The sequence below is a fragment of the Crocuta crocuta genome, unplaced genomic scaffold (assembly GCF_008692635.1).
Source record: "Crocuta crocuta isolate KB4526 unplaced genomic scaffold, BGI_CrCroc_1.0 scaffold70, whole genome shotgun sequence".
Taxonomy (NCBI): Eukaryota; Metazoa; Chordata; class Mammalia; order Carnivora; family Hyaenidae; genus Crocuta; species Crocuta crocuta.
Genome location: NW_027528417.1, coordinates 3,420,747 through 3,434,051, shown reverse-complemented (window position 1 = coordinate 3,434,051; position 13,305 = coordinate 3,420,747). Strand labels below are relative to the sequence as shown.

Below are 13,305 nucleotides of genomic sequence, written 5' to 3'. Positions count from 1 at the left end.
GAGTGAGTGGGGCTGTCCAGAGGCACCCCCGGAGGTTCGCTGGAAATGGGCCCCGCAGCAAAGACCGCGTGGTTGAATGTGCACAGAAGCCAGGTCTCTATGGGTGGGGGGACCTGACAGAGCCAGGAGTATCTATCAGGTGCTTTAAGGAAACGGGAGGGAGGAAGAAGGGAGCTGCTTAGATTAATCTGGGAGGAACAGAGACTGCAGACCACAGTCTACAGAGCCACAAAGCGGCCCTTCTTTTATTTTCGGGAAGGGAGAACGGCTGCTGCGTATCTGCTGTGTCCTTCCTCCCGTCCTCCCTCCCGGTTTATTTGTAACTAGTCTCTACCCTCGACACGGGGCTCGAACCTACAGCCCCGAGACCCAGAGTCGCATGCTCCATCAGCCTAGCCGGTCAGGCCCCTCTCTGCTTTGCCTTTGTGTCGTCTTGTCAGTGACTCAGAACTTACTCGGCCTCTGTCCATTGGTTTCCTGCGTGCAGAGAATTGCGGAGACAGTCTGTGCTGAGCACAGTTGCATTAGCACGGGCGTGTCACCCCCTGCGGCTGTTGATTCACGGTGGTGGTACAGGGGAGGGCGTGAAGTCCCACCCCCGAGGCCAGATTCTCTGCACAGGAGCAGCAGAAAACGTCAGGGCTCCGTGTACCCGTTCGTCGGGAGCCTTTATCAAAGCCATTTCAGATAGCTGTCTTCGTAGTTGACGTTGTAGCCAGAGTTTTTTATGACAAAAACGCAGTCGTGTGAAATCTGGTGTTAAAGTGATACAAAGTACACATTTTATTAAGGTAGTCGGATCTCAGTGGTCGTGCTCTTTTTTCTTTTATTGGGAAGGGGCCTCCTGTCTCTCTTGGTCTCATTGGGCATTTGTTTTTACCTACTGAGTTACTCTGAAAAATTTTGCAAGCTATGGGTAATTTGTTTTGAATATTTAGGACCGTGCTGTGATTGTGTGCCTGATCTGCTGGGGTGCAGAATCTTGTCTTCACCTGGTCAGCCGAGGCTTGGCCCTGCCGTAGGGCTGAGTCTGCCCAGAGGAAGGGGCATGTGGGTTTTTTGTGGGGTTTTTTGTTTTTTTTTTTTGGTACAAAAGTGATATCCACTTATACTCCCAGTATTGTGTCCGCCTCAGGGGATGGAAGGATGCCTTTGGGAGAAAATCTCCCATCTCCTCAGAGATGGTTCACAAAGTAGCACTATCCAGGGCCATGTATCCTTCTAGGGCTTTTTTCTGGTTCACAGAGTCATCTTCTAGACTACTGGGTGATCAGCAAGTGCAGCTTTTATTTACCCTTAGTTTTCCAGAACAGAAAGCGTGCAGACCAGTGTCGAGATTGACTGACAGCTCTTCATTCATTTACTCACCAAACGCTTGTCGAAGACGTGTTATGTGCCAGAAACAGTGGCCCTGTGGTCCTACGAGAGAGATGGAAACCCCTGGGTAGCCCTGCGTGTGGCCAGGCTCCTGCTGGCCTGTCGTCAGGGTGGTCTTGTGTCTCCTCCTCTGGGCACAAAGCTGTGGTCTCACTGAGTGTGTGCGTGTTGGCGACGTTAGGTGCCACAGACTTTGGGCACCTGCGTGGGGCCGGCGCGTGTGGCCTGCGGGCTCAGTCCAGCCTGCCCACCTGTGAGCCAAGAATGCTTTTTGCGTTTTGAAATGGTTGAGAAAATGATATGAACGTTACATGAAATCCAGATCCTAGTACCCATCATACATGTGTGTGGGAGCAGAGTCGCACTCGGTCCTTTGCGTTTCAAACGTCCGTGGCTGCTTTCCCACCAGAAAGGCAGAGCTGAATAGCTCTAATGGAGACAGTGGCTCACAAAGGCAAAACACGTTTGTCTTTTTTCCCTTCCGTCTGGTTCTTCACAGGAGGAGTGTGCGGCAGCCATGGGTCTTAAAGGTGAAGTGATTCAGGTGACCTCATTCCTGCCTTCCTGCCTTTACCGCGTCTCAGCCATTCTGGCCTTTTCTATTGTTGGTGAAGTTCGTTCCTGCTTCAGGACTTTGACATTTGCTTTCCTTCCGTCGGGGTCTTTCTTCCGTTTTGCTTGGCTCCTGCTTCTTTTTCATTAAAGCTCCAGATGTCCCCCTTTCCCTTTCTTTGTCATTGTCTACCATGTTGCTCTATTTTTGTGTATTTGTGTAATCCTCCCCTCACTTCTCCTGGCCCCCCACATGAAGGAGAGACTTCGCTTTTGTTAGTAGTTGTATTTTAGAACTGAGAACAGTACCCAGCACAAAGGGATTCAAAAGTGTTGATGGAATGATAACCACTGGTAACCTAACTATGAAAGGATGTAGTTAACTGCAGTTGAAAGCTAATTGGAGCTGTTTATGAAACACAGAAAATAAATACCACAGGATTCAAATTATTATTTAAAAAATTTTTTAATTGAGGTATAATTGACATACAGTGTATTTCTGGTACACACCGTAATGATCCGGTATTTGTTTGTATTGTGAAATGATCATCATCATAAACCTGGTCAACATCAGTCCAGCACGTAGTTATAGAATTGTTTTTCTTTTGTTGAGAACTTTTAAGATCTACTATCAGCAACTTTCAGATATGCAGTGTAGTATTATTAGCCGTAGTTACCATGCTTTCCATCATCTCCACATGACTTCTTTATTTAATTAATGGAAGTTTTGGACCCCCTTCATCTATTTTGCCCATCCCCCTCCCCGCTTCAGGCAGCCAGCAGTCTGTTCTCTGTATCTGCGAGCTTGGTTTTCTTTTTGATTCCATATAAATGAGATCATGGGGGTATTTGTCTTTCTCTGCCTGACTTACTTTCATTTAGCATAATGCCCTCAAGGCATATTCAAGTCACAAATGGCAAGATTTCATTTTTCTTAATGTTTATTTTGAGAGAGAGAGGGACAGTGCGAGTGGGGAAAGGGCAGAGAGAGAGAATCCCAAGCAGGCTCCATGCTGTCAGCACAGAGCCCGACGTGGAGCTCCATCCACGAGCTGTGAGATCATGACCTGAGCCAAAATCAGGAGTCCAGTGCTTAACCGACTGAGCCACCTTGGCAGTCCTTCATTCTTTTTTTATAACTGAATATTCCTCTGTGTGTGTGTACACCGTATCTTTATTCATTTATCCATCGATGAGCCTTTAGGTTTCCATACCTTACCTGTTGTAGACGGTGCTGCATCATTGAACACGGCAGTGCGTAGGGATTCTAATTACTTGTATACTCTAACTTGGTAACACATTAAGCCTCAGACTTTGAATGGGTAAGAGATGTAGGCCGTGGTTTACTTTTCTTACTATTCTGGTCATTCATTTGTAGAAGCAGTTTAATTCATTTTCTGCTGTAGTCATTCTGTTAAAATGAGGCCAGTATCATACAGTCTAAAATAGGGTTAAACTAGTATATATGATAGTTTGGGGAAAAAAGAAAAGAATGTTTGTCGTAGAAAGACTGTGTGGGGTGGTCTGAGATTTCATTTATAAGTTGGTTGTTTCAAATGGCATTTTTTTCAGAGAGTTAAGAATCCTAGCATTTTGGAATAGAATAGGACTTACTAAATAGATCTTTAGCCCTTTTTTTAATCACTGAGTAGAAAACTGACCACCATAAAAGTTAGGATTAGTTTTTCTTCATATTGGAGCTGGGATTAGAATTCGTGGCTCTCCACTTTCTGCCGGGGTCCGCTTCACTCTGCTGCCTGTGTACGTACACTTACCTCTTCACTGAAGAGGAGGCTGTGTCCACGTGGGCCCTGTCTTCTCTTATCACTTGTTAGCTAAGCTGGGTGCTGCCCCCACAGTTGTGACCCATTATTTGATGAGAGGATCTTAGTTGCTACGCTATGGAAGAGACTGCCATCTATTTCTAGATAATAGTGTTATGGTGTCCCTGACTTCCAGCTTTGTGTAGTAGACTGTTTTTTTTCAAACTGGTTTTACATATTCCTGTTTCTCCCCCAGCTTTTTTTTACTTGGCTACTGGCTTGTTTTGGACACAACTGAGAGAAAGATAAGTGGCATTTTTCTAATAGCGAAACAGCCTTCACATAGAGTCAACAGTCATGGTTGAGGTTCCATGATCCCTTTAAAATAGGACAACAGCCTTTTCAGGTCCTGTCCCGTTGCACCCCTCTCCCCCTGCAAGATGTGTCCTGTAATTACAGAAGTAGTTACAGTCCAGCAAAATAAATACTTTAATTCTTAATCTGTTCCTCATTGTTCCTCTCTTCTTCTTGTATAGCTGCGTAAGCCTCGTTATTCTGCAGCGCGCCCAGGCATAGGGTTAGACCGTAAAACCTTCCTGCCAGCTAATAGTAATGGCTGCCACGCCGTTGAGCCCTTACCCTGTGTTACAGATCACTCTGAGCACTCGATACGAACTCTTGCAGTCTCCGCAGCAGTTCTGGGCTAGGCACTCTTACTCTTGTTTTGCAGATCGCGAAATGGAGTTTTCCAGGAGGTACGGTACCCTTGGTTACACAGTACCTAAGTCTTAATGTCCCATGAAGGGAATGCAGTCAGGGCTGAGACAGTTTTTTCTACATAATCATGTTTCACTTTGGTGGATAACTAGGTGCTTGTGTTTCTGTATTCAAGTTTTGATTTAATTTTGTGTTCTGAATGTGTAAAAAATGTTCATAATTCCAAAGGTGCATGCAGAGAAATCTCATCTCTGTTCTTTCTACCTTGTTCCCATTCATTCTCTATAAACAACCTTATTTATTAGTTTCTGGTTTGTCCTGCTTTTCTTTCTTTTTTAAAAAAATTTCATGTGCACACATATATACATAATAGATTATGTATGTACATGTCATTTTTTAAAATGTTTTATTTATTTCTGAGAGAGAGAGAGAGAGACAGTGTGAGCAGGGGAGGGTCAGAGAGAGAGAGGGAGACACAGAATCTGAAGCAGGCTCCAGGCTCTGAGCTATCAGCACAGAGCCTAACACGGGGATTGAACCCACGAACTGTGAGATCATGACCTGAGCCGAAGTCAGACATTTAACTGACTGAGCCTCCCAGGTACCCCATTTTTTTTTAAGTTTATGTAAAGAGAGAGAGAGAGAGAATTAGTGAGAGTGGAGGAGGGGCCCAGAGAAAGGGAAAGAGAGAATCCCAAGCAGGCTCCAGGCTGTTGGCACAGAGCCCAACATGGGGCTCGATCTCACGAACCTGAGAGAACCATGACCTGAGCCAAAACCAAGAGTCAGATGCTTAACTGACTGAGCCGCCCAGGCGCCCGTTTCTCACATCCGTCGTCTTATTTCATGTCATAATATATCCCAGAAGTCATTTGGAAACGGGTTTTATGTGCCCCATCTAACCTCAGATTCCACTGGGCCCCTGAAACCCACTGCATCTCCCTGAGGCTGAGTCTGTGTCCGCTTCCTTCCACTGAGGGCGCCTGAGGCCTGAGGCTTCTTGCACCTCCAGGAGCCACAGCTCTTCCCACGACTCTGGAGGCTTAGAAGACCCTGCGTTTCAGATAGGACACTTCAGAGGTGTAGGTGGTAAACAGAGGCCAAAAATTAGAAGAAATTTAGATTTTTCCTCCGATCTGTAGTCTTCACACAGGAAGGTGATTTTGGACACTTGCCACGGAGCTAACGGGCTGTGGTGCAAGGACGAGGATGCCGGCAGCAGGTGGGGAGAGCCATTGGCGTAGGAAACGCCATGGTGAGAGGGCAGACAGGGGTAGAGGGGTCCCTGGGTGTCCCCCTTCCTTTGTCTTTGCCCCCGCCCGCTTCTGAGCATCGTGGGGCCAGCATGACAGGCATTATTAGGGTTGGCGCTCTCCCTGGTGGCCCTAGCAAGCATGCAGAGTTGTGAGTGAAAGGGACAGTGTGTTAGTGGCAGCAGCGGGGTGCCGGGCACTGTACCACTGACTCTGAAGGGCCGTTTATGAACATGTGGGTGTCAGAGGCTGCCTGGGCTGAGTCAGAGGCAGACTCTAAATGATCCAAAGAGACGTACAGGAAGCCACCCTCCTTTCTGTCTCCCAGTGTGTAAAATACATGCGTAGTTTATAGCTTTTTGTCTACATCCCTGGCTCCCTTTCTCTAAGGTGCTGTCTCCAGATAGATCTGTATCTGTTTCTAGCTCCATGTCTCTCTCTCTCCATCTCCATGCCAGCCAAACAGGGTATCTGCTTACTCAGCTCATCCCTCCCTCTGCCTCAGAGCCATGACAGGGACATGGTGTAGCGTGGTTACGAGATTGAGTTTGGAGTCAGGCAGACTTCAGTCTCAAGTGTTACCTCTGTTCCTTAGTAGGTGTGAAGCTTCAGGCAAGTTAATTTTTCTGAGGCTCAGTTCCTCTATCTGTGGCATGGAAGTAATACGTGTATACCCTAGTGGGTAGCGTCAGGGTACCGTTGTGTCTGTGAAGTGGTTAGCACAGTCTCTGGCACCTCATACGGGTTCATGTAACCCGCCTGCCCAACGCTGCTGCGATCATCCGAGTCCACTAACCGGACAGTGTCTGAGCTAAATAGACCTGATGTACAGTCTGTCTGAGAAGCCATCTCTTCCTGACTCTGACTGAACCTTTGTGTCTATAATTCCTTTCTTGAAATTGGCTTCTGGTGTTTTTGGCAGTTTAAACTAAGGGGTTTTGTTTGTTTTTTCTTTTAATTGTTTAGGTTGTAAATGTCTTAAAATCCTTACTGACTAATCTTGATGAAATCAAGAAGGAAAGAGAAGGGCTGGAAAATGACTTGAAGTCCGTGAATTTTGACATGACAAGCAAATTTTTGACTGCTTTGGCTCAAGATGGTGTGATAAACGAGGAAGCTCTTTCTGTCACCGAGCTGGATCGGGCCTACGGAGGTCTCACAGCAAAAGTCCAAGAATCTCTGAAGCAACAGGAAGAACTTCTTAAAAATATTCAGGTAAAGGTTATGTGCTTTAGTAAGATTTATGTTTAAAAATCACAGAAAGGATAAACCTGGATTAAATCTTTGTCAGGATTATGTTTTTTGCGAATATTGCACACTAACAGAAATCTGTAATCGTTACGGGTTATGTTTTGATAACCACTGAATTGTGGTATTTTTACTTTAAGAAAAGACTCAAGGTACTGTGTTACCCTAAAATAAATATTATATGAGGTAAATTTCCAGCAATTCCTGCATCTAATCATAGTGATTTTCATATAGAGTTGGGAAAATTATCAATAAAAATGTTATGAGCTATATCAACTTGATAAATAAATGTAAATACATAAATCTTTCTTTTAACAAGGTCTCACACCAGGAATTTTCAAAAATGAAGCAATCTAATAATGAAGCCAACTTAAGAGAAGAAGTTTTGAAGAATTTAGCTACTGCATATGACAACTTTGTTGAACTTGTAGCTAACTTGAAGGAGGGCACAAAGGTATGAAGTACAAAAGAAACAGTAGTTAACCAGTACAGATGTGAAAATATGGTTTCAGAAGTTAATAGTTTTTCCAGTTGGACTGTATTATTCTTTGTCTCGAACTAATGTGCCCCTATTTCATGAGAACGTTGAAAAAGGAATTGTATATTTTACCAGAGAATGTAGGAAGTTCAGGTAAAAGGAATTAGCGCAGAGATGTCAAAGCCAGTGACACTTTTTGGGGGGACGGAAAGTTGACCAATTTGAGTGAATTATGCAGGAACAGGAGCAGTGGAAGCTGACCTGTGGTGGGGAGGCGAGGAGAGGGTGTGGCTTTTACATTCCGTGCTGCTGGCTTGGATCACGATGGACTTGTTACCTCACGGTGCTTACTAAGTATGTTAAGTATTTTCTTGACTTTCCTTTAAGTAGCTTAGGAAATGATTATACTTGTTTTTATCATTTACTTTACTTTTGAGGGAACAGGTGTTTTTTCAGTTTTTCAGATACATGATACCTTGTGGTGTTTTAACACCATAATGATTATTGACTACAGTTATCTTAATTCAAATACAGTGGATGGAACGTAAAACCCTCTGAAGACGGGGTAGAAATACTACGAAGCCTTAGAAATAGGATAGTAAGACTCCATTGTAATTTGGTCTAAAATGCTTTGTTGAAATAGACAAGCTGAGAAAATCCCCGAGAGCCTTTGGAATGCCTCTGAGGGGTTCTGAAGTGATGTCTGTACTTCTGAAGTGAATGTGTAATCTAATCCTTCCACTGAAATAGGTTTCCTGTCTTTATTAAGTAGTTGCCTTTTCTCTAGGAATTGGGAACATACTCATGATCATGAAACTTATAACTTGTCCCATTTAATTTTTGGTGACAGGTGTTCTCTAAAAATGGTCTTATTTCATTGTCTTTAGGAATATTAGGTCATATTTAGTATTAAGTTGTTGAACTTTAAGTGGTGTGACTGTGTCATGCAGAGGATTTTAGTTCTTTAGCTTTAACCACGATTGACAAATGGGCTTTAGATTGTGTTCTTCTTCAGATTAAGAAATCATTCTGTTTTCTTGCTTGTATTTCTTTACTTACAGTTTTACAATGAGCTGACGGAAATCCTGGTCAGGTTCCAGACCAAATGCAGTGATATAGTGTTTGCACGGAAGACAGAAAGAGATGAACTCTTAAAGTAAGTTTATTTTGCATATCAATTTTAGAGTATTTTTCTTTGGAAAAGTTACATGTGTAAGCTTTGGGGTGACCTTGGCAGTCTGCGGCGGCAGTCTCCGTCCTTTCGTCCTGGACTTTGACACGGTGACCGACAGCTGCCCCGTCTGAGAGTGAAGGAGAGAGGGCGGCAGAGACTCCAAGTGTTGGAAGCACAGTCATGTCACCAAAGTGGCAACACGACAGGCCAGGGTGACAGATCCCAGAAATGCCAATAAACATGAACAGTTTACCTGGAAATGGCAAACAGGCCCCTTACATATAGAAGTAGAGGTACAGAATACGGGGAGGGCAGAGCAAGTAGCTCAGGAAGGACGAGCGTGTTTCCCTTGTGATGGAACCTGCTAGGAAGGTCACGCCAGCACCACAGGACCCATCCTGCGCTGTGGGGAGGACGTATGGTGTTTTCTAAAAATGGTGAAACATTGAACCAAATTTTTTAAAAATTTCTTTTTTACATTTATTTATTTTTGAGAGACAGAGAGAGACAGAACACAAGTGGGGGAGGGACAGAGAGGGAGACACAGAATCCGAAGCAGGTTCCAGGCCCTGAGCTGTCAGCACAGAGCCTGATGTGGGGCTCGGACCCACAACCTGTGAGATGAGGACCTGAGCCAAAGTCGGACACACAATCGACTGAGCCAGCCAGGCGCCCCCAAAATGAACCAAATTTAATAAAACCTAATACATGGAGGATAGACACCAGAATAGTCATAGAACAGATGAAAATTCTGAATGAACATTTCATCATGAATTTAAAAAAAAAAGGAGAAAAGGATTAAGAAGCAGTCAGTCTGAGGAACACCACACATGGAAGTACAGAATCAAGGAGGAGGGTGAGAAGACAGGACATGATAAAATATGAGGTGTCAGGATTCAGGAAACAAGTAGAAGAGAGGAGAACAAAACCATCTCAGATACAAAATGAAATGGGAAGGAGCAAAAAGGAGACCAGACAGTGAAGAAAACGTAGGCACACAGAGTGGAAATCAAGGAAAATGAAACCAAAGTAAAAAAAGAATTTAGTAAAAAAAAGGATTTAGAAGACTGTCAGAGAAGCTCCAAATGTGCAAAATTGAATTTCCCGCAAAGAAAAGACAATGTTCTTTGTTCAGTGTTCTGTTCAGAACAGATATTTAATGATATTCCTAAAGAACATGTTCCTTTAGGAAAGTAAGTGAAGGCTTGTTGGAATGGTGTGTCTTACGGTTGGGAAACACGAACAAGAACCGTCAGCACCCAGGCCTATAAAAGATAACGGCAGATTAACTGGGCAGAAAGATGAAGACAGTTTCTAAAAAGGTGAAAATGAGTTAGGGCTCCCAGCGCTGCCTGCTGGACGTGAGGGGTCACTGCCCCTGGAGCTCCAGAGAGCAGGTGAGAGCCACGGATGGGACATCCAGTGAGACTGTCCTTCGTGTCCTTCAAGTGTGCACAGCATCCTGCACACCTCAGTGATGGACACGGAGGACTCAGGGACTCTTCTGTTGCTGAGTCTTGAGCCCTTCAGCCACCCTGACCATTATTCATCCCCTGTCTGTACTTAAACTGTTTTTCATAGAAGTTTTTGGAGAAATTATCAAAGAGCTACCTCCCTGCACCCCTCACCGAGAAAGAGCAGTGTTGTTTTTTACAGTTTTTCTACTAAACCTTTCAAAAGCAAATAATTAAAATGCTTTTGTTTATTAAATTTTTTTTAATGTTTATTTTTGAGAGAGAGAGAGAATGCACACACACACACAGCAGGAGAGGAGCAGAGAGAGAGGGAGACACAGAATCCAAAGCAGGTTCCAGACTCGGAGCTGTCAGCACAGAGCCCGACGTGGGGCTCGAACCCACAAACCATGTGATCATGACCTGAAATGAAGTTGGATCCTTAACTGATTGAGCCACCCAGGTGCCCCTGAAATGCTTTATAATGGTTTCAGAGGTTTAAAAAAAATAACCCTCCAAGTTAGTCTTATTGATAAGAAAATCTGACAAAGATTAAGACAAAACAGTCTTCAGACCAGTTTTATATATGAATATGGATGCAAAAGTCCTAAAGAAAATACTTACCAATATGTTAGAAAAAGAACCATGATCGGGGGGATGGAGGTGGTGATTCCAATAATGCAGTGACTGGTTCAGTATTTTTATATTAAGGAGAAAAGCAATTGAGAAAATAACTGTTTTGGTATTCAGTAAGATAGGGTTGTGTGTGTGTGTGTGTGTACACTCTGATCTATCTGCACAGAACTCAGCATCATGGTTAATTGGAGAAACAATGTAAACAATCCTTCTAAAAAGCTAGGACAAAATACCATCCACACAGCTATTTAATACTATATTGGCAATACCAGCCAGCACAATTAGACAGTAGAATAAAATTAGAAATATAAAAATTGAAAAGGAGGAGATAAAAGTTTCACTACATTCAGACTTTGTGATTGTACAACTTGAAAGCCCAAGAGAATCAACCCAAAAAATCTGCAAATAATAGAAGAATCTTTACTGAAGACAATTGATCCTAAGAATGATTTGTAGAAATCAGTAGCTTTCATATAGAAAACATAATGGAGGAAAAGACCCTACTTAGACTAGCAACAAAAAAAATTTGAAAGGTGTGTCATGGTTTTGGGTAGGATGACACTAGTCAGTTCTTATGCATTCAGCAGAATTTGATTTAAAGTAAATACGTAGATTTTCATTTACAACCAGACAACTTGATCCTAAAGGTCATCTAGAAAACTGACCAACTGTTAGCCAGGAAAACCGAATAAAAAAGTAATGGAAACTAATTCTACCAGTCACTAAAATATAGAATATCGTGTCTAATTAAAACACAGTGGGGGTGCCTGCGTGGCTTAGGTTAAGCGTCCGACTTCGGCTCAGGTCATAATCTCACAGTTCATGGGTTCAAGCCCTGTGTCGGGCTCTGTGCTGACAGCTAGCTCAGAGCCTGGAGCCTACTTCAGATTCTGTGACTCCCTCTCTCTCTGACCTTCCCCTTCTCACGCTCTCTCTCTCTCTCACAGAAATAAATAAAAAACATTACCAAAAATTTAAAAAACACAGTGATACTAGTACATGATTAGACAGACCAAAGACAAAATAGAAATCGATAAATACTACATTGTGAATTTAATGTAAAAAAGATCCTAAGCCTAGTCATTTAGAAAACAAAAGTTATTTTTATACCAGAATAAATTCCAAGCGGGGCAAACTTGAAATGTGTAAAATGAAATGTAAATTTTACAAGAGAATATGAGAGAATTGTTTTATAAAGCTGAAATGGGAAAGGTCTTTCTTATTCTGACTTAACATTTGGAAGCCATTTAAGAAAAAAGATAGGTGCATCATAACATAAGCAGAGTTATTATGTAATAAACTGGGGGAAATATTCGAAACCTACTCACAGAGGTAAAAGGCAAATTTATTAATTTATGAAGAGGGGCGCCTGAGTGGCTCCGTTGGTTGGGTGTCTGGCTTTGGCTCAGGTCATGATCTCACAGTTCATTAGTTGGAGCCCCACGTCGGGCTCTGTGCTGACAGCCCAGAGCCTGGGGAACCTGCTTTTCGATTCTGTGTCTCCCTGTCTCTACCCCTCCCTTGCTTGCACTCTGTCTTTCTGTCTGTCTCTTTCTCTCAAAAAGAAATAAACATCAAAAAAATTAATTTATGAAGAACTCCTAGATGTTACTGAGGAGGAGAAAAACCCATTAGAAAAAGTTGGCAAAGTCTGTGAACAGAAATTTTGCATTTGAGGAAATGTAAGTGGTTGGTTCTTGATCGTAGGAAAAAATGCCTTCCTGGGGTGCCTTGCTGGGTTGGTGGGTAAAGCATGCAGCTCTTGACCTTGGGGCTGTGAGTTCGAGCCCCACATTTTGCCTAGAGCTTAGTTTAAACAAACAAACAAACAAAAACCTGCCCTCCTTCAATATAATGTGACTATAAGTTTAAAACTACTCCAGAATATCACTGCTCAGGATGGCAGAAATCTGGAGGTCTGAGAGCATGCCTTGTCGGCCTGTGAGGGGGACTGGGTTCATCCACGCATGTCGCTGCCATCCTTGCCTGGGGCTCTTTCGCTCTAATGCCCTGCGTTACAAAGCCGTATACCCTTAGCGCAGCTAGTCTGGTTTTGAGAATCTACTCCGAGTGTGTGTTCGCGTATGCTCGAAATGACACATCTACCAGCTGATTCATTTCCGAGTTGCTTGTAGCAGGGAAAGAATAGAAACAAATCAGATGTCCAGGACAGGTGAGATAAATAAGGCTACATCTTTGCAGCTTTTTTTTTTTTAATATAAAATATCAGCTATTTGAAAAAAAGAGGTTTTCTATTTATTGATATGGATATTTATTGATCTTGAAGATAAATAGTTATGGTGCAGAAAAAAGGTATAGAACAGTGTAAAGTATGCTTTCTTGTGTAAAAAGAGAACATTACATACATTCGAGTTGGTTTATTTATGTGTCAGGAAGCTCTGGACAGTTTCCGAGGAAAGAGTAGTGTGTCTCGGGGGGTGTGAGTGGTGGGGAGGGGGCTCGCAAGCAGGGGCTTTTGACTCTTTTTATTTTGAATCAAGTGAAGAACACATTACCTTTTCAGAAAGTTCTATGAAGGTCATCTGAATAATTAATGGGACTGCGTATGTTTTTATTGTCACATTCGAGTAGTCTGATGTTTATTTTTCAGACTGTACAGCTAAATTATCAGATTCATTCCCTACTGCCTATT

At 43.1% G+C, this 13,305-nt stretch overlaps 1 protein-coding gene across 1 annotated transcript in view; it reads left to right on the top strand.

Annotated features, from left to right (window-relative positions):
- Positions 1 to 13,305, top strand: part of PDCD6IP (programmed cell death 6 interacting protein) — a gene marked incomplete at its 5' end in the record, with an annotated part of 60,400 nt that overhangs the window by 37,634 nt on the left and 9,461 nt on the right. The window contains 3 exons of the mRNA XM_077754502.1: positions 6,629 to 6,877; positions 7,230 to 7,364; positions 8,450 to 8,544. Of these exons, the coding sequence (XP_077610628.1) occupies positions 6,629 to 6,877; positions 7,230 to 7,364; positions 8,450 to 8,544 (479 nt within the window). The remainder of the gene's footprint in view (positions 1 to 6,628; positions 6,878 to 7,229; positions 7,365 to 8,449; positions 8,545 to 13,305) is intronic.